The sequence below is a fragment of the Aquila chrysaetos genome, chromosome 2 (assembly GCF_900496995.4).
Source record: "Aquila chrysaetos chrysaetos chromosome 2, bAquChr1.4, whole genome shotgun sequence".
Taxonomy (NCBI): Eukaryota; Metazoa; Chordata; class Aves; order Accipitriformes; family Accipitridae; genus Aquila; species Aquila chrysaetos.
The window spans coordinates 82,810,002-82,832,052 of NC_044005.1; the positions used below are offsets into that span (position 1 = coordinate 82,810,002).

The 22,051-nt window shown below is 38.1% G+C and overlaps 1 protein-coding gene across 3 annotated transcripts in view; it reads right to left on the bottom strand.

Moving 5' to 3' along the window:
- The window catches only part of PRIM2 (DNA primase subunit 2), a 133,813-nt gene that overhangs the window by 82,638 nt on the left and 29,124 nt on the right, over positions 1-22,051 (bottom strand). The window contains exons 5-7 of one of the 3 annotated variants that reach the window (XM_041121016.1): positions 21,581-21,670; positions 20,630-20,767; positions 15,324-15,450 (exon numbers count right to left, since the gene is read on the bottom strand). The exons of 1 other annotated variant lie outside the window; for it this stretch is intronic. In XM_041121016.1, the coding sequence (XP_040976950.1) occupies positions 15,382-15,450; positions 20,630-20,767; positions 21,581-21,670 (297 nt within the window). In that variant the 3' untranslated portion in view covers positions 15,324-15,381. Of the gene's footprint in view, positions 1-15,323; positions 15,451-20,629; positions 20,768-21,580; positions 21,671-22,051 lie in introns of those variants that run through there. One more of the 3 variants, XM_030004955.2, reaches the window with a different exon arrangement.

Sequence of the window (22,051 nt, forward strand, 5' to 3'; positions counted from 1 at the left end):
GTGTGGTTCATTTATTTATTTATACTGTAGACCTCTGTAATAGAGTTGTGTTTTGCTTTTTCAAGCTTGCTGAAGAATTGGGATTTGTTGCCAGGCAGAGAACGTACAACACAACATAAGATCTGACAACATACAAAATTCAAATAGAACACAAGTCTGTGGGAAATAAGATTGTAATATTAACACTTTATTTGTAAACTTCCTTGGGTAAGCTGATTCCAAATCTTACTATTGGTCCAATGAAAGAAAAAAGATCTGGTTTCACCAATAGATCTAGAGAAGGTGATAGAGTATTTAGCACAGCAGATGGCTTAGTTAAAGATGTAGGACATCAAACTCTGACTGCAGCAATGACGTGGGGAACTGAGGATGAGGAAGGTCACTGCAACAAGTAATCTGGCACCTTGGGTTTTCTCCTACGCCTGCTGCTAAGAAGACATGGAAGTTACATGAAGCAATTGAACAAAGGAAGGTTAATAGAAAAGCCAAATAAATGAAAACTAAGTGAATTCAAGTAAAACTTCTAACGTTGCTCGAGGACTACATAGAGATAGTTATGTCATATTCTTGCATATGTGTCCAGGTATCAGAGCAAGGAATGGTGACCATATAAGCACGCAATCATTTTGAACACTGAAACATACGGTTGCATACAAGTATGTACATCCATACTGAATACTGAAATACATGAACAGATCAGCTTTAATGTAAACTCTCTAAAAAAAACAAAGAAATGAAGTTGAGGGTTATTCAGGGCATTAAGGACACTTGAAACAATAGACTCGTTTAAGGTATTGATTGTAACGTGTTCAACTGACAAGGCTTGATTGAAGTCAACTTCCACTGGCATGGCCACATTCATGACTTGAACTGACCCATGACTGCTGAGCTTCTTGACAAGTTCGCTCTGTTCTACATTAGAAGGTGAGACTGTACAAGACCCCTCTCCAGACTTATCTGTAAGGAAACATGCAAGTTGACAGGGATGGGAAGGATGCATGAACACCTCCCAGTTGCTGGTTCTGAAAGACATGGAGGGATTTGTACTTGGTAATAAGGACTCCTGCTCCATCAAAATACCAAAACCAGAATCAGTGTGAGAAAGTAAAGCATCTCCAACGAATATCTAGTCTTGAGAGATCTAGATAAGGAGCAAGATTTATAAATTTCTTTCTCCCTTCAATGAAAACACAGGGCTTGAGGCTATCCCAAGCTCTGATAAAACTTCCCAGTTGCCAGTATGACCCACTATAATACAGTTGAAATTGAAGACCTTTCGCAAACTCTACATGTAAGATCCTTTCCTCCTTCCCCCATTACAGGTTGAAGATAGGGGTCTGTGGAGGTCAGGTCAGTGAAAAAAAACTGAACAGCTCAGAACTGGGGGTATGGATGTTACATCCTCTCCTTGAAGTTTTAGATATAACCTTGTGATATTAGCTAAAACCTGAAATATGTCTTTTCTATAAGAAACCTGACAAGGAATTTCATAGCTGTGCTGACAAGAATAAAAATTTGGGACTGGAAACAGTACCACCGTGACTCCAGAGCATCAGCAATAGTCTGTGCTCTTCATACAATATCGAATGCAGGACATCCCTCTAAATATACAACTGGTAAAATGTTATCTGCAGAGATCCAATAAGGTACATTTGCAGGAAAAAAAAAATCAAACACACACACAGATCTTAAACCGTTCAAAAGAATGTCTAGAATACTAGTCATATTAAGGTTAGGTGTGACGAACATAACCATGTCAAGGCCAAGAACAAAGCTCTAAACACAGGATGACTCTTACAGCCAGATGTGCACTGATGATGAGGGAACCTGAAAGGATGCTGAAGGAAACTGCCCAAGTAATAATCTTAGAAAGCTGAAAAGACATGAAAACAGAAGCAGGCTTTTTGAAACGGATGAGTAGCTAGTTGACTAATAACACAGTTTTCCATTTTATGGACAAGTCCAAATAGCATTATTTTCCAAGATCAGCATTAGTTGGCAAAAAAGTATTCTGAGAGAGAGAATCACTGATCTTCTAAAGATGATACAAAGCTTTTAACATAGATTATTTTAAAAAAGGAACATTAAGTGCCTATTTAATAAGAATACAATGACATTAGGAACAAAATTAACTAAGACACTAAGGAGACAAAACAAGAACAGGAATTGCCCATAAAAATTAATGCTAAGCAGTCTCGACAATAATTAATAGAAAAACACAATTGCTCATTTATGGTCAGATAGTTGGTTTAGTTGATGCTAAACCTTATGGAATAAAGTCTAATGACTCAAAGATTAACCTATATAGTCATAACATCATGGACAAAACATAATATTATCCCAGATACTGAAAACTTGGACTGCACCAGGTGATATCTGCTACATCAGATTAAAAAACAGAATGAGCTGCACGTCACAAATACATAAAAGCCTAGTAACTGCGAATGACACACGCAAGCAGATTCATGAGGCTACTGTGAAGACATCATCAGAATTTTTAAATGTTGATCATTTCTTAACTTTTGCTTATCAGTCCATACTGACAGATACAGGGAAATTAATCACAGAACTAAAAATTAATGACATTTAGTGAAATGCTTATTTGCATTTGCTGTATACCAAGAGAATAAAATCAACCTCATTTACATACATTCTGCATTAGACCAAATACAACACATTTTTCTTTAGAATTAAGAACTCAACCCCATGTCTTCATCTCCCCCTTAAAGGAATATCATTGCCACACAGATAGGCTGCATTTCAGGCATGATTTGCCACCGTTACCTCGTTCAGCACTCTTGCGGTGCCCTCTGATGGCTAAGGCCACAAGATGCATCTATAACCTCTCAGGCCAATCAAGCATTTGGACGTGTACATTGTAAGCATCATGGGTCAGGCAAGAACCACAAGAAAAATGAATTGACAATTTGATTTTAAGCGAGACTAGATGCAATAGCAAGCCAGAATCTTCTCCCAAACCTCACCACATTAACTCTGCGCTGACCAGAACTAAAACTACCAGCGTAGCTTACAAAGAGAATCAGCTTATAAAACATGAAACCAATAAAGTTGCTCCAAACTCCATGCTCAGCAGGCAAAATGCCCAATTAGACTGCATGACATAAGAAGCAGAGCTGCAGCAACCTGGACAGAAGTCTCACACATAGCATTTAATTTTTAGTATTTTGTCTGGGTTTTCTTTTCTGAAAGTGAAAGTTTCCTTGAATTCAAGCCCAACACAGAAAACAATACTTTCATAGAGCTCACTTAAAGAGCTGAATAAAGATGTCAGACATAAAAAAAAACCTAACAAAATTTTAAAAGCTAACTTAAAAATTGACAGTATTACCTAAATGTATTTTGCAATTTCCACACTTTGCATTTTGAATTCTGCAAATACAGAAAACTTCTGTTTGAGTCCAATCATGCAGTAATGAAGTGTAATTGCTGTACCATTTCCAAGTAATGCTAAAATTGCATAGTTTACTTATATTTGATAAGTGACTGGATGCAGTAAATAAAAAAGAATTATTACATGTTTCCTTTTCAAATTTCCACAAGTAAATAGAAATAAACTAGACCTTAAGTATTTTAGCTTCAAAGATTACTGCTACAAATTAGAGACAATCATTTAATACAAATGCAAGTTAGAGAGCAATTCTACCCTCTATGTTTTCTGCCCATCTTTACTGACAAAGTTTTCCAGGCATTTATGTCTTACAGAGATTATTCAAGGAAGTAAAGAACTACCAAGTAGTCAAAAAAGGACTAAGCATCTACCAAGAAATCTCCTTTCATGCAAGTCCATGGAACCTGATGGGATGTACCTAAGGGTGCTGAGCAAGCTGATGTTATGAGCCTGCTCTCCATCATTGCTGAAAGACCACTGCAATCAGGAGAGGCTCCTGGTGACTAGAAGGCAAGCCTTACACCCATCTTCTGATAGAGCACTAAGGATGACTGGGGAACAGGCCCGTCAGCCGCATTTCAGACCCTGGGAAAGTCACAGAGCAGGTCTTCTTGGAATGCACTTCTGGGCACACAATGGAGAAGGTCATCAGGAATAGCCAGCACAGATTCACCAAGGCTAAATAATTTTTTTTATTATTTTATTTTTAACCAAGCTGGCTGCCTTCTGAGACTAAATGAGTAGATGTGTGACTAAAGAACAGTGGATGTCATCTGCTGGGGCTTTAACAAGACTTTTGATACAGTATTCTACAGTATCCCTGTATCTAAGCTGCAACTTTATAGGCCAGTCACTTACTAGACAGGTGAAAAGCTGTTTAGATCATTGTAGCGATCCCAACTGGAAGATCATTGTACATCAAGGAGTTAGGGATTCCTGAGTTAGTAAACCTGAGTACATGCAGGCCTGGGCGTGCTATACTGCATGTGTAACTTGGTCTTCTGGTGTTGTGCCGCACATATCCCTTGGCTGCAGGACAAACTTAGTTAGCTAATTGTAATGAAGCAGCCTGTGGGAAACTCCCACCAGCAACTGCACCACCTGCATGTCCTTGTCTTTATTTAAAAGTGTGGCAACAAATTCTCATGTGTAACATGTAGAAACGATGAACAGAAGTGTTGTAATAAAATCCTTTAAGAGCTCAAAAGACCAAAATGGGTTAACCTTTCACACACAGGATCTGCACAGTAAGATGTGCCCTGGTTGGTGGCTCATTTGATGCCACACAACATTGAGTTCCCAGAACCCGAAGGAAATAAGATTATCGGTACTATCCTCTCTTTATCATATTACCTCCAATAAATGGTATTTTAAGCGACACTTTACTGCGTCTGACTGCCTTTCTTGCTGAGATCAAACCAAACCAACAGCCCCTGATGAAAAACAGTCATCAGGCTCAAAGGGTAACAGTTAATGTTTTGTACACTACCTGCACGCCAGTTACCAGTGGAGTTCCTCAAGTGCCTATCCTGAGAGCTGTGTTGTTTAATATGTTTACCAATTACGTAAAGGAGACAAAATGCACCTTCAGCAGGTTCATAAACATCAGTTCAGGGAATGCAGTCAATGCACCAAAGAGCAGTGCAGCCATTCAGGGGGATCTAAACAGGGTGGAGGAATGGGCTAACAAGAACCTCATGAAATTCACCAAGCACAACTGAAAAGTCCTTTACCCATGACAAAATATATCCCTGCATTGGTACAGGATGGTGCCCAGCTCCCTGGGGAACAGCTCTGCTGGAAAAGACCTCCAGATCTGGCAGTCAGCTCAACTTTGTCAGCAAAGACAGGCAGAAAACATAGAGGGTAGAAATATACTAAACTTGCCCCTGTTGATCTACATCTTTCTTGTATCAGGAGCCCCAAAACTGTACACAGTATTCTAGATGTGGTCTAATGAGTGTCAAGTAAAGGGGGGGGATCCCTTCCCTCTACCTGCTGTACTTCCTTTGATACAGCCCAAGATACGGTTGACCTTCTCTGCTGCCAGGGCGCTCCCTGGCTCACATTGAGCTTACTGTTTGCTTAAATGTGAACTACACTAAATCCAAACTATAATGCTTATAAAGTAAAAGTTTAAGCAAGGGGATCACATAAATGTAAGTCAAATCGCATCTCATTAAACTGATACACAATCCCATTGTGGTTGGTTTTGTCTCTATATGCCATTTAAGTGGCTGAAGGAACATGCGTCAGTGGTCAGGGAAATTCTTGGTGACTATGACTTAGATTTCGTTAGTCCTACCCAACAGTCACAAGAAAACGTAAGGAAAAAAGTTGAAGAACTAATCCTGAGCTTGGCGCAATCACTTGTTAGATAACAGCATGTTACCATCTGCTATACAAAGTAGTAAATTCCTATGGTGAACTAGATCTTAAAAAACCACCACACGAAAACAACCCACACCACCACACACAACACGCACACACACAAGCAAAAGCCTCTTCTTTTCTATTTCTGGGAGGTTTCTCTGTGGCTTCTGGACACTGTCACAAAGGATGTTATGAAAAAGATAAGAAAAGAAAGTGGGTTTCTTTTTTGCAAATATCTCATATCCTTCTACTACTTGTAATAGTATTCACACCTGAGGAAAAGGAAAAGCTTCCACCTGAAAGAAGTGCTGAGAAAGACCCTCATCTAGCTTCTGCACAGATTTGCTAGCAATGCTGGCAGAGCACCCGGTGCAGGGCAGGCCAAGACCTTTCATTCTCCACTACTCTGCAGCTACTTTTCAATCCCTCAGCGGCAGAGCACAGGTTTATGCTCAGGTATTGTCTGCTGTATTCTCCTTTGCATCAACTCAATTGAGGTCTCCCCTCATCTGCTCATGAAACAATCAGACTCTTTACACAGCCAGGTACTAGGCTGTGGACTTCACAAGAATTACCATTATCTCTGAACCATAATAAATTCCCCAAAGTCACAGATCTAACACAGTGCTGGTTTCAAAAGCATGCAGCTTGGAAGAATTTTTTATTATTGCCTCTCTAATTATTACTTCAATCAGCTCTCTGCTTTCATTGCAGGCTCTACCAGCATTATCTTACACCATAAGAAAAATACATAGATGGATAGAAGTGCCTAATAGTTTTCCACTAGGAAGTGTACTGATAATGAAAATCAGGGGTTACTCCCCAGCCTAAATTTAATGCACATCATCAGATGATCCACAACACTCCCCTCTTTATTCCTCCCAAAATAGCTTCAGATCAAAAGTACAACTGGACTTACTGTTCAGAATTGGTTACTCTAAAATTGGCTAGTTGGACTATGAGTGATGAAGTACTGTAAGGGTGGAAAGAGAAAGTAACTACCAGCATGAAGATGTCTCCTCTCCAATGCCCTTTGTTTCTTATACAGGAGCATCAGAGAACATATCAAATTTAAAGGCAGATTAACCTCAAGACTTTCATTTGTTCAGTAAAAACAATCTAGAGAAACAAATTCAGTAAAGTCTAGAAGCATGTTTCAAAAGAAATAGTGTAATTTGCCTTTGAAATTCCACTTACTAATATATCTAACAAGGCAAAAATGTTACTTTATGTGACAGATAAGAGACTGATTTTAAATTTAAATATATTCTAAACTAATTCATAGCTCTTATTCTTTACCCTACATCCTCTGTTACATTTCTTTTACTTATTTGTTCATGCAATATGAGGTATCATCAACTTTCATTGAGAAGAAGGTATTTGCTTGCTGTCACCGAAGGGTATTACACAGTTAGCATTCTACAACAGTGCCTGGGAGACTCAACTCTTCCAAAAAGTACTTTAAAAGCTTGTCATTTGGAACAAGAACCAATTAATAGTTTTGTTCATTCACTTTGACAACTGGTGGGATTCTTCCCACTTTTTAACAAGTAATTCAACATTTTCATATACTCCAAAGAGGATTCTTCTCATTCACGGTTCAGTTTTAAAGGGAGGGTGAGGGGGTGTTGGGATTTTCACATTTTTTAATTTATTTTTATTGTCTGTATATCAAAAGGATGGAGTAAAAAGAAACTCAAATCCTTTGGTATTAACAAAGCTGGTAACACAACAACCTACTCCTCATTTTGGCAGCATAACCAGGAAAACAACAGGGAAAACTCGGAGTTTTCTATTACTTAAGAAGCTCTAAGCACTACATCCAAATTTAATCCATTTCTTTCATATGTACACATATAAACAAAGGCTGTAGTCATTAATAAACCATGTCATTTTGCTTAACTCGTGACAAATGATAATAAAAAAACCTTTGCTTTCTGATATTTGTTCAAGACTACAGATTATTTAAACATCAATCCTTACAAACAGAAAAATAATATTTACATAAAAAGGAATTTGTTTCCATAAATACAGAAAAATATTTATAGTTAAAAAGATCTTTCACAAGCTACATGTAAATTGAAACTGTGTATCTTCATTGGCCTGTTTTTCCTTGATACTTCATCTTATTTTCTGCCTTTCTACAACTTAGACACTGAACAGCTAATTCAATGTCCTTTCAAAATCTACAGACCACATACAAGCTTTTACAAAATTTCACTTATAGCTGGGGACTTTCCTGTGACCCTGGATGCTGAATAAATTCATCATTGCCTTTCAAAATCCATTTTTACTACACAACATCTATATTACAGTACTTTAGTGATGAGGCATCATCAGACAGATGAAATGATACAAAACATTTACGTATATACTTACACTTGACACACTACCAACCGTACATAACCCGCGTAGAATCTGTGGAAAACCTCTCCTGGTTTTCTGTTTCACAGTAATAGAAGATCTAAGGAATAACAAAAACCAGCCCAGGTAAGGCTGTACGGACAGGCCTACTAATGTAGAGATTATCACTATTAGATCACCTCCTCCTTACATACCTCAAGAGAAAAGAAAGCCACTTCAGAAAAAGAAATTTCAGTTCACAGCAATGTCAAAGTGCTCCGTCTGAACCTACTGTCATCCATCAGGACTCCAGTGCTTGTAAGTCCAGGCAGGCTTGAAACACTGACAGATTAAGGTAGACCTGTGATGGTGGAACACAGCAACCCAAGGCCTCTCTTAAGGAAAGCTAACTCAGTAATGTTTGCACACCCAACTTCTGATTCATACCCTTCTTCAGGCTGAACAGATCACGAGATAACTGGATATGCAGTGTCGTGGTTTAACCCCAGCCAGCAACTAAGCACCACACAGTCGCTCACTCGCTCCCCCCCCCACCCAGTGGGATGGGGGAGAAAATCGGGAAAAGAAGTAAAACTTGTGGGTTGAGATAAGAACGGTTTAATAGAATATAAAAAGAAGAAACTAATAAAGATAATGATAACACTAATAAAGTGACAGCAGTAACGATAAAAGGATTAGAATATACAAATGATGCACAGCGCAATTGCTCACCACCCACCAATCGACGCCCAGTTAATCCCCGAGCCGCGATTCCCCCCCCCCCCCCCACTCCCCCCAGTTTATATATTGGGCATGATGTCACATGGTATGGAATACCCTGTTGGCCAGTTTGGGTCAGCTGCCCTGGCTGTGTCCCCTCCCAGCTTCTTGTGCCCCTCCAGCCTTCTCGCTGGCTGGGCATGAGAAGCTGAAAAATCCTTGACTTTACACTAAACATTACTTAGCAACAACTGAAAACATCAGTGTTATCTACATTCTTGCATACTGAACTCAAAACACAGCACCATACCAGCTACTAGGAAGACAATTAACTCTATCCCAGCTGAAACCAGGACAGCAGATACAATATAGTACACCTCTCATTGAAATGCAAGGCTAGACTCCTCAATAAGGAATGGAAAATTAACTAGAAAGTATGCTCCCTAGCGAGTGGTACCTTGCATCACTGGATCAGTATTTCCCTGTAGGTCACTAATTTGGAAATTTGGAAAAAAATAACAGAGGCAAACTATAAAATAACCAGAGATAATCCAGTAGGGGGTAAAACAAAAACAAAATGAAAAAAAGACCAGCCAACCAAAAAAACTTTCAAAATCCATGTCAGGTACCCAAAAGAAACTTAGCAAGGAAACAGCTAAAAAATCCACTGAGCATAGGGCACCGATTAACCAACTTCAAAAATGGATCCCTGCAGTCAAAGTATTCAGGGATAAAGCAGTACCCTCCTCAGGGAGGTAAGCTGCTGGCCCCTAGAAGGAAAGAAAGTGATGATCCAGTAGGAGCCTGGCAGCAGAGCACAGGCAATGTAGAGGCACCTGATGCTCTCCTGGAGATAAGTAATCATTCAAATAAGGACCTGCTTCTTCACAACCAAGGACTGCAAAATGAAGTCACAGCTGGGAAGGGAGTGGGCCAGGCCGGGTACTCCAACAGGACCAACACCCCTATAGCCAAGTTTAACTACCCTAGCTCTCAGCCTAATTAAATCATGTTTCTAATATTTCAGGAAGACAGCACTCCAGTGATTTCAGTGACAGCCTGTACAGACTGCCCATAAGACAATGGGGTGTGGTTTTTTTATTGTAAAAATTCTGCTCAACTATACTGCCTCTGAAACGTACCCTGCTTTCCTATTACCAGAAAAAAATATTCTGGACAAATAATCTTCATTTACAAGAATGATAAAAAATGTCCACTTCTTCTCTAGCCTAAATATGCAGATTAGCAATTAATTGCAGAAGAAGTACATTCACAGATGAACTTCCTATTGGGAAATTGCAATAAAATGGAAAGTCATGCAATGAGACCACCCAGAAATCAGCTGCAGCAATAGTGACAGTGACTAGCATTTCTAAAAATACTCACTTCATCTGTATTTAAAGCAGTTTAAAAACAAATATTCAGTAAGTTCAAAAAGCACATTGATAGTTTTTCTTAAAAGAGTTCAAAACACTTGAGTTGTGTAATCAGTAAAATTAGTGGGGTTTTTTATATTAGTCTTACAGCAGAATTTCTTTTAAACACGTCTTTGAACAGGCATTTCTGAGATAAGACTTGTGTATACTTTATTCTCACGTTTGCTGCTTAAAGAACTGCTTGGACCTCTAGAAAAATTCTATACAATAATTAACCAAGTGTGATCTGATACAATTATCAGTTGTTCAATTTATTTCATGTCTGATTTTGAGCTACTGACATAGTAATTTCTCATTTTTCCTTCTGACTGAAAAAAGGATTTAAGATTTAGTCCCTCCCCCACAGTCAGCTGATCTTTATCATTAGTAAGAATGGCAAAAACTTGTTAACATCGTATATGAAAGGTACATTCACTGGCTTAGGATATTGTAAACTTTACTCAGGAGAACAGCCACTCTCCATATTTCACAGAGAAATGTATGCAAAAAAAAAAAAAACAAAACACCCACCTATATAATTGGAAAGGTAGTAATCATATTTTTAGTGATTCAATCTATTTCTTTTTGGCTGCTCCATAAACTTGCATTAAACATTTTAAAACATATCCTCTTCCTATCCTTCTACATTCCATATTTGTTGCAGCCTTTTTTGCTGTTAATCCAAACTGTTAATTCAAACTGTACCCATAACTTAAGATAATACAGCTTAATTTATGTCTCAAAATACTTTGCAAAGTAAATTTGGTAACTTGCATGACTCCAGTTCTTTCTTGAATGCTTAATCTGACACACAGTTGCTTTCAACAGCTATAAGACCTACTGATTTCATTGTGACTACTCACAACTGCAAGTCCTAAGATGATCTGTATTTGGTATGCTATTGTCCTGGTTTCAGCTGGGATAGAGTTAATTTTTTTTCTAGTAGCTGGTATGGTGTGGTTTGGGTTCAGTATGAGAAGAATGTGGATAATACACTGATGTTTTCAGTTGTTGCCAAGTAGCATTTAGACTAAGTCAAGGATTTTTCACCTCCCCATGCCCAGACAGCAAGAAGGCTGGAGGGGCACAAGAAGCTGGGAGGGGACACAGCCAGGGCAGCTGACCCAAACTGGCCAAAGGGGTATTCCATACCATGTGATGTCATGCCCAGTATAGAAACTGGGGGGAGTTGACCCAGGGGGGGATCACTGCTTGGGAACTAACTGGGCATAGGTCGGTGAGTGGTGAGCAATTGCATTGTGCATCACTTGGTTTTTATATTCCAATCCTTTTATTATTATTGTCATTTTATTATTATCATTATTAGTTTCTTCCTTTCTGTACTATTAGACTGTTCTTATCTCAACCCACGAGTTTTACTTGTTTTTTCCCCCAATTCTTTGCCCCATCCCACTGGGTGGGGGGGGAAGTGAGTGAGCGGCTGCGTGGTGTTTAGTTACTGGCTGGGGTTAAACCACGACAGCTATAAAATATATGTTATTTATAAACAAGGTGCAGCTTTTTGGATAACTGTAGAGTAGGTTTATAAAAGCATGCAATATGCTAGCCAGAATTTAACATCTAACCAAGGATCATTAGAAGCATGGGTTACAGACAATGGAGATAATGAAAAATCACCATGGTGAATACAGGTGCACTTACTCTTGCATTGTTTGTGATTTTTCCATCACACAGAATTTTTTAGGATTACATTGCAAAGTTTTCAAAAAGTTCCTCTCCCTTTTAATTCCAAATCAGCTTTTAGCAAGGGAGCTAAGCAAGAAAAGAATCATTTTGAAAAGCAAATGCAAGGCAGGCACTCTAAAGTGTAATGAAGAAACTGGGGGGGGGGGGGGACGACACCACCAAAACCCCCACATTTCTTTCAACATACAAGGCTCAAGATTAGCAGAAAGGATGAGTTGGAGAAAGAAAAAGTCCAATTTTAAGAACTGGGCAAGGGCATGTACTCCACAGAGCTTTCAAATAGAAGAAATTTTAATTTGTCTAACAGAAGTTACAAGTTACCAGACCAATTAGACAAAGAGGCAAGCATGAATAAGTGTATTATTTATATTCTACAGGAATTGCAAATTTAGCATAAATACTTGCAAAGTTTAAGTCATAAACAATTTGAAAGTTAGGATAAAAGTGGCATGCTCTTTAGAAGTGTTATAAAAATGTAACTGTCAGGATCTGACCAGGTTTGTTCAAATGTGTCAGCGAGGCAGCAATGTTGCTTTTCAACAATCATGAATTTAAGAATCCATTTATTAAGCCCAAAGAATAACTGTTCTGTTCTAAAAGCAACTACATCACTTGAAAAAATTTGTTTAGACAAAGCATATCTAAGATTTATGCTCCTTTACAGAATCCTGCAATGTTGTAGGCAAGATTCAATATATTCATTTCAAGGGAAGTTTATGATTTACTGTACATAGCAGTGGTAGGTAAATTATGTCTCTTCAACCACACCTAAAACTAGTAAGTGGTTGAAACTAGGATCTCAGTAATGAACCTCTATTAATGCATAGACAGTGGGAAATCCAAGTCCCACTATCACAGAAGGGATTCAGCCAGCATTACTGACATATACAAATCAAGTTTCCCCAGGAAAGAATTGCATGCACAAATCAGTCTCATTCCACAATGAAACACTGGAAGGCTGAGAAACACACTAGGTACGTCTTCACCAGCAGTTTGGATGGCTCCCTGTGTCACTCGAGTCCTGCTCCATTGCTGGTCCACAGTAAACATCAGCTAGATCACTTAACAGTTAACTTCCAGGAACTTAACTAGTTTTCTCCATGAAAAAGACAAAACACAGTTGACAAAATAATTTGTCATTAACTCCAATGTAAACAAACTCCAGATAGATACTACTACAGCTATCACATAGCAACTGTCTACGGGTCACAGAAGGCCATAAGAAAATAATGAGGAGAAAACTCAAATTTCTAACAAAGTGTCATCCTGAAATACAGACTTCTGTTTACTTACCAACCACATATGCCATTACAGCTCTTTCTTACAGACTATAGTGTCAGTATAATTCTCTCAAACTACCGTTACCAGCATGTTAATAAATTGTTGTCACATGACATTAAACAGGTACTATATTAACTGATGCATTTCCAGGTTATTGCATCTATCACACAACATAGCAATAAAATTGTACTTCCTGCTAATATATCCTATTCCAATAGTTTTTCTGAAATTTGGGGAACATTTCAAAAGTTAAGCAAGCCTTCCACATGCTTCAAATCCTGTACACCTTGCTTTGTTAGTTTTACTATCATGAAACACCTACATTGATTTGAAGATGGAAGTATTTCTATAAATCAAACCAAACAGGACCATGCAGACACCGGAGCAATTGTTTACATTGCAAATTTAGTACTTAAAATCTTACACTTTGTAGTAGATGCAAGAAGCAGACAGAAGAAATAAAAATACAAAATACTGAATACAGTCAAATTTCATTTAGCCTCCTGATATTATTTATAATTACTTTATGCTACCAATCTATGTAGTCTCTAAAAGAAACACATATACTTCAATTTGTAGAGGAGATAAAATACTGAAGGATGGATTTCAGAAAATAGCCAACAATGGGACCATTAAGGGGCCATGGCAAAAAGAAGGTCCACAAAGAAAAGTCCAATAAGTTTCCCTGTCTTGCAGGTAACCATTCCACATACAGGCTTGAGCCCTCTCCGACACACAAACACACAGTGCAAGTCACTTCCCTTGATTTTGCTTCTCCCATTCAAAATACCACCATTTTATTCAATATACCTGTGCCTTAGACAATGACCTTACAATATAATACTACTCAAAAATGAAGACCAGCTGCTTCTCTGCAAAACTCTCACGGCAAACTTTCATCTGAGAGATTCAGAGGACAAAGTCACTGTAATCATGTTTCACCCTGCACTGCCAAAGTCATTACCTTACTAACCTTGTATGTGCATATTATAAAAATCATTCATTTATGTTACAGTGAATTACTTTAAGTTAACACCGGGAACACAACACCTGAAATGAATTTCAAGTGACAAGACCATCATCAATCACAGTTTCTCAACATTAATGCCACTACATAAAGTCTTCTGCTTCACTGCTTGAAAACGTAGGTGTTTTAGGAAGAAAATGTTTTGCAGGTGGTGCCATATACACTGACACTTTTCCCAAATTAGCAGGTTCTTTGAACATATAGCATAAATCAACCAAAATATCATATTTGACTAATATTTAAAAGACAAATCATTACAAATATTAGTAAAGCTAGAAGCAACTTACTTGATCCATATTTCTAACAATTTTGAACATTACATCCCAAATGGGGAAAGGAATAAACAAAAAAATACATAAAAATTAGAAAACAGCAAAACCCAACAATTTTATTTGTAGACATTTTATCAGATTACACAAGATCATGCTGCAAAGTAAAAAAGCGTAGGCATTAAATTAACAAGAAACATGTGCTATCAAGATTGTACATATTAACATTGGAATCTTGATTTCTTATAGTACCAGTTTGTGTTATTTTCAGTTATTATTTTAATTTGCAGATGGTTAGATCCTATATGATGTTTTGACAAAGTACTGTCACAAAAGCAACTTTTTGCAATACAGTTATAATACAAAGACCAGCCAAGTTATTACTTCAATTGCTAGGCTCAAGATGGCGGAAAAAGGGGCTGGATTTAAATACAAGTATGACAAAGCGACTGAAAAACCGCCATTATAATATGAATGGAAAGTTCAGTTATGCTATTATTGATAATTACAACTCTTTGTAAAATAAACTCTTCAAACCCACAATAAAAGCACTTATGCTACACAGGAATATTCACACATTCTCAAGCATTTGCTTGTAGTTTTAAAAATGTAATGTTCAACAAGCACTAAAACTTTAGGTCAAAACATTTTCTGACCTGTAACATTTGTTAAGATAGCAATGATGTAACAATTCAATCTAGTTGATGCGAACACCTGACACTAATGGAGGCATCCCAGTCAGAGTCAGGTTTTTCAGTAGCTATTATCCCCCGCCTCTGGAATTTATCCAAGAGCCATTTCAGAGAAGGAGCCCAGGAAACACAGAAGCTAACATGATTATGTGAGCTGGAAACAGAGTGCTGAACCTCCCTTCCTCCAGTATCCAACCTCAGCAGATCTACAAGCCTAAAGACCAAAAATTAAAAGAACAGCCAAGGTTAACCCACCACAACCTAAGGGCCAAACTCCCGCCCAGCTGCTCACTCACCCCCCCGCCCTCAACAGGACAGGGGGGAAATAGGACGAGAAAGCTCATGGGTCGTGATAAAGGCAGGGAGATTGCTTACCGATTACCACTGCAGGCAAAACAGACTTGACTTGGGGAAAATTAATGTAATTTACTGTCAACTAAAACAGAATCAACTAGTGAGAAACAGAGACAAACATTAAAACACCTTTCCTCCTCTCTCTCCCAAGCTGAACTTTACTCCTTCGCTCCAGACTCCTCCACCTCTCACCCCAAGCAGCACAGGGAGCGGAGGGCAGGGGCAACTATGGCCAGTCTGTAAGAGCTCCTCTCTGCAACTCCTGCCCGCTCACATATTCCCCCTGCCCTGGCATGGGCTCTCTCCCATGGGCTGCAGTCCTTCAGGGAAAAAAAACAACCTTGCTTCAGCGTGGGCTCTCCACTGGCTGCGGTTCCTTCAGGAACTCTCCACCTGCTCCAGGGTGGGATCCTCACGGCTGCCGTGAAGACCTGCTCCAGCGTCATGGAGCTGCTCCTCTCACCTCGGTGTTCCCTCTGCTGCTTCTCACTCCTTCTGGTTCCCTCCTCCTCTCCCTGTCAGCTGTTTTGCCCTTTCTTACACACATTTTCCCCAAGGCACCCCCCGTTGGCTGCGGGGCTGAGCCGTGCCCGGCGGTGGGTGGGTTGGAGCCGGCTGGAACCCGCTGTGTCCGGCACGGAGCAGCCCCGGACCCTCCTCACAGAGGCCATCTCTGCGGCCCCTCACCGCCAGCGCCTGGGCACCTGCACCTGGCATGCAGGTTTAGTCAAGACTACTTGCGTTGTTTTAATAATAAAAAGAGCATTTTATGTGCTTAACCTAAAACCATAATCTCTGTATAAAGGATTTTCTGATCAATCACACGAGAAGAGTATTTGTATCGGACACTAATGGTACTTTGAGAAAAGTGCTCCAAAAAACCTAAACACATCTTCAGAAATCACGCCATTTCTGGGGATCAGACGTTACGGGGAAGCTCACACGGAACGCTGCAACACTTACAGCAGGTGGGAGACGTTGTCCACCCCTGCACCCATTGCAGTTAACCACACAGGGCAGGAATCGTGGAGGCAAACTGCTGTCCACTGCAAACTCCTGTTCAAACAAGTCAGACAACTGCTAACATAACAGTAAAGTAATTTTCTCAATTATTTGAGGACACTGCTGATAAAGGCAAGTCCTATCCCATGCTTCAGCAGCCTCTTCTGTCCTTTCCCCCTTTTGTTCCATTTCAGATTTCTCTGGAGCAATCCTGCTTTGTGCAGTACCGAGTATAACACAGCTCTGATACGGGTCTGCAGGTCTGAACCGCGACACTAAGCCGAATCGTCTGATTTCAAGAAATCAAAAATTAAAACAACTATCCTGAAAAAGGAGATTCAATACCGCCAATAATTTCACAACCTAAGTTCACTATGTGGCTATAACTGAAATTACCAAAACGCAGCATAGCATTACTCAGAAATGTTTGTGTATGAGCGTAAACACAGTGAAACCCTCATAAATAAAACATAATGCCATTTTAATTAATAAAAGTTTGCTTTAAGTTATAAAACAATTGTAGAGCTAACATCACAACTTCCATGAACTACAGAAAATGTTTAGGCTTTCTACAGTTTAATCATCATTAATGGCACAAAGGAAATTATTTACTATCGAATGGGTCAGAGAATACAGAAAGAAAGTCCTTGCAGAATTGATTTTGCAAGTAGAATGAACTTCTTCAGTTGCGTTTGCAATTGTCGAGAAGGCTTGAATAGTATTAACTCCCCCTATTATAGAGCCTCAAGGAATAGCCACATAGTCGAGATGTCAAACTCATTTTTAAAGGATGAAACAAAACGTACGACTGCTTCGTGTGTTTGACTAGTAAGTGATTAAAGCATAACTCTGACTAAACTGAATTTGTGCCAGTGTCAACATAAAACTTTTTTTAAAAGTCAGTGCTATGAATTATTTACTGTTCTCTCAAAGCTCAGTATCAACACATGAATTCACTCTCATTATATTCCTCCTTTATAACCCCAGCTAGAATCACCCTGTAACATGCAGGACAGAGTCAACACGAGACTGTAATGTAGTGAGCAAAGTAACAAAGCTAGGCGATCACCCAAATTATTCAATGCTTTGGAGACCTAGGAAGAGTAGCTCTAGCACAAGCACACTCTACCATAAAGTGTAACAGCTTCAGAGCACCTTGGAAAAGACAGGGCAGGCCTTCATCATTAAATCATTCCTGTGTAGGGACAACTCCTTCCACAAACCTGTGCATGCAACTGCTTGGAGCAGCACCAAACAACCTCAGAGCGGCAAAACATGCATCACGGTACACATAATCAGTAACAGCACACAAACAAACCACAACGGAAAACTATCCTGCTTTAACATTGAAGAATTGAGCCACTAATGAGAGCCATAAGAAAGATTCCTCAAAACTATGTGCCTGAAAGACCATCTTTCCACTATCTATATTCAGGGTATTTTGTCCCTTAGAAGCTTGTAACAGACTGTCAAAGCCCGAAGTATTGGCCAAAGTCAAACTACCCCATAGAAGATACAAGTATTTAGCCTAATTTTATGAACCTGTGAAGATACAACCCCCTTCTTTAGAAATAGCATTCAAGCCTAATTTGGATTATCACACCATTAAGATCTTTAATTCTCAAATTCTAATAAAACAAGGATTGCCCATTAGAAAGTGCTGAGAACAAAGCATAGCCAGATGCTGCAAAAACACTAAAACACACTCCCAAAAGCACACATAAATAATGCTTACCAAAGTGGCAATATTATCAAATACATTCATTAAGAGACAACGTAAATAACAAATCAGTGATGCTGTTTAAGGCTCTATTACTTTTTAATTAACTCTGGCCACGATGCACAATTTCTGCGCAAAGTCATGAAGACCTCTATACTATCATATAGTGCCTGAAATTCAGCACTTTTCTCTTGATTTCTCCTTTGCAGCAGACACATACGAACATGCATGTGCTACAAAAGCATTACCAAGCACTACTAAACCGGCTGTACTTGCAGAACTTTCATAATATTTCAACATAATATTTCATAATATTTCAACAACTACTTTTCACAAACAATACTGGAAGTGTGCTACTGTGTCACAATTTCTATTGAAAAGTGCCTCTTCACTCTAGATAAGTCTGAGGAAAATCATTAAAGGTTATCCTCCTAATTTGTGTGTTGTGGAACAGCTACCATTACCATCTTTAGATTTTAAAAAGTTTCCTTATGTACAATCCTTTCTTTAAAAGTGTATTCTTATAGTTTCACTGAAATGTAATTGATGATTATAGATTTGTTCCAGTGAAAACTATACTAATTATCCAGCTATCGACTGTCATACTCCAGTTATGCCTCTGGTATAACAGAATAATGTTAGATTGACCTCTGTGAAACATGCTGGATTTTTGGCCTTCATTTCCAAAAGACTCAATTTAATAATATTCCTAACACCTCTCAGCAGTGTACTATGCTGGCTAAAATTAGCTGAAACAGCTTATTAAATGTGGTTTCTCAAACTAAATTAGTAATCAAAACCCCACAACTTCAATCAGGAGCTTTGGAACAGGACAGAAATCACTAATCTTCTTTTATTCCTTACTCTGAAAATATGATGAACTTTAATTAAAAAAAAGTATGTATTAGAACTAAAAACTAATGCAAACCTGAAATACTGCAATAAGTCAAAACATAGCAGTTCTATAGAAGATAGCTGTCCAAGCTCATGAGAGTGTTAAAATTTCTAAACCATGATTACAGAGGATAACATCAAGAAGTACTTCTTTACTATAAAGCAGCTATTGGCTTGAACAAAGTAATCTGGGTTAAATGAATTATATATAAAGATAGTGTGTGGTTGTAAGAAAAAATTGCAGATTTTCCTCAAACTAAAAAGTCAGGTAGCCTACTCATTACAGTTCCTGCTGTTTTTCAGACTTCTCAGCTACTCACAAAACAGGCAAATTCCAGAAGTCCATGAAGCTTCCCAAAGGTATTTTAAATAGATGCAGATAACCCGTGTACTTAGCCACATTTCTATAGAATACATTCATTGTTTTTAAATCCCACACAAGTGTTATCAGCTTTCAGCAAGAACATTATGCATCAACTGAAATAAGGATGTCTCTAGTTGCAGTTGTATTAAAGAGTTCTAATGGAAATGTTCACATTAGAGTATCATGATTTTCACTGCACATTAAATAATTCCACAGACTCCAGTTACATACAAAATTAACAAATTAGCAAATTAGCATACTGGCAGCTTCTTAAAGGAATGTATTTTTACTTCACACTGTTTGTTTACTAAATACTCATGGTCAACCTTGATATTAATGTGACATAGCAATATAAGGCTTTGAAAACATTTTTAAAAAGAAATCCAAATTGCCTTCATGTTATTCGATGCCATATTTTCTAGGGCTAAAATTCTGTGCATGATACAGGAGCACCAACTTTTAAGTCCTGTGAAGAGTCTAATATTGTAAAACTAGCAATTGACCACTGAATTACTAACAGAAGAACATTCACATACAGTATTTATCATATGTGTCCTGACTAGATTTGATACCTCAAACATTCATACAATGAAGACTTTATTTTTGCCTGACACATTCTGACTTACCCTCATTTCAGTTCTCACTAACAAAAGAAAAATGAAAAAAAAAACCCACAAATCACTATTTTACTTGTTTCAACAAAAAAAATGTTGCAAAATGTTGTGGGAGAAAAGATTGATATGAAGAGAAAAAACAGTTCTGTGTATGGGGCTAACACTTTGAATGAAAAGTCATGCTACTCTTTATGTGGGAAACAATTTTAAAATTCTCTAGCAGAAATTTCTTTAAATGCACATCACATGCTAAATTCCATTTAAAATTAATGAACTCTCAGCCCATAATGAACTTTTTTTTTTTAGTGCTGCCAGCACTTTTGATAGGGTTTCTGGTATTCTCCAGACAGAAGCAGATAAATTTAAAAATCCAAAAGGCTACTGTCCAAGCGTGCCACTAAACAATGCAAGAAAAGTTGTAAAAATCAGACTTTATCAGACTTACCGCCAGTGCTTTAGATAACTTTGTTCTATAGTTATTCAAAACAATTGCATCAATCTCCTTATGTGGCACATATGCAAAACCATCTTTAATAAACACTCTTCTGGCTCTAAAGAGATCCACAGCATCTGCAAGTCCAACCTGAGAAAGAAGAAAAACCCACATTGCAGAATAGCAAAATAATGCAATAACAATGTTTACAACCCTAAGACTCAAGATGGACCAGTAAAGCATTAAGTCATTCTCTCAAAGATTTTGAAATTAAATGTTGGCATTGGAATAGCTGATCATTATTTTGGTGGGAAAATATTGTTTACTTACAGAAAGTCATGCAACTAGGCAAAACAAGCTACTTTAAAGTTTGTATCTATGATTATTAGCCCAATTATGTAGCTTTGCATCACTTCCTGATTTGTTATTTGACAATGGACTTCTGTTGCCTTTCTGTTTCAGACATCTTGAAATATTTGATTCATGTAAGCTATTTATAAGAGATCTTGGAACCCAACCAACTTCACTCCAAAGAAGAATCAGTGGGCTACATTAGATACTTCTTTCCTCTCCCCTCGCTCTCTTGCAAAAAGAATTTCAGACTAATACGATCAGACCAAACCTAGTTTCAGCAACAGATGTTCAAGAGTGTCTCCACCCTGAACGGTCTGTCAGCCAGGCAAGTTAAGCTATTTGTCTGGTAAACATTAAAACTTAAGACCATTTTTGTGGCGAAAGACAAGGGATGGCAGAAGAGGACAGAAGACATTAATAGCCTTTTAAAGCTTCCTTCATTCTCCCAGTCCCTCTCCCTACCCCTATACGGACATAAAGAAGAACTCTCACTAGTCTCAGTTAATGTAGATACTTTGATTAACATTACGCAAACTTAAAATCAGTAACTCCAAGTTTAACTGAAAGAGAATGAATGCAAATCTGTGGAACTTAGCAATTTCTACTTACCTTATAGAACATTTGTTCTTTTACTTTAGTCATTCCAGGGGTTGATGTACACAGCTCATTTGCCAATTCATTTTTCAGGTCTTCACTAATCTAAAATTAAGAGCTTATTTTAAAACTGCTGACATACTTTAGAATAAGGCTTTTTTTTCATTAACATGAGCTAAAAGATTACTTAATCTGTAAATATATCATCACTTTAGTTGACAAGGGAGAAAGAATTACATACTCAGCAAGTGATCACTAATAATTAATTAAGCAGAAACCAGCAAAACACTAGTGGTCAATAGTGTTAACTAACCTTCCTTCTGAAGCAGTAATGCAGATTTTAGAATATAGTAATTTTAAACATTAACACAAGAACAATAAAACACAATTTTTAAAAGTCAACCTCTTCAAAATGAAACATATGACAATCCCTGCTCATATCTAGATTTACTGTATGCATTAAAACAAAGCATGATGACTTAATGG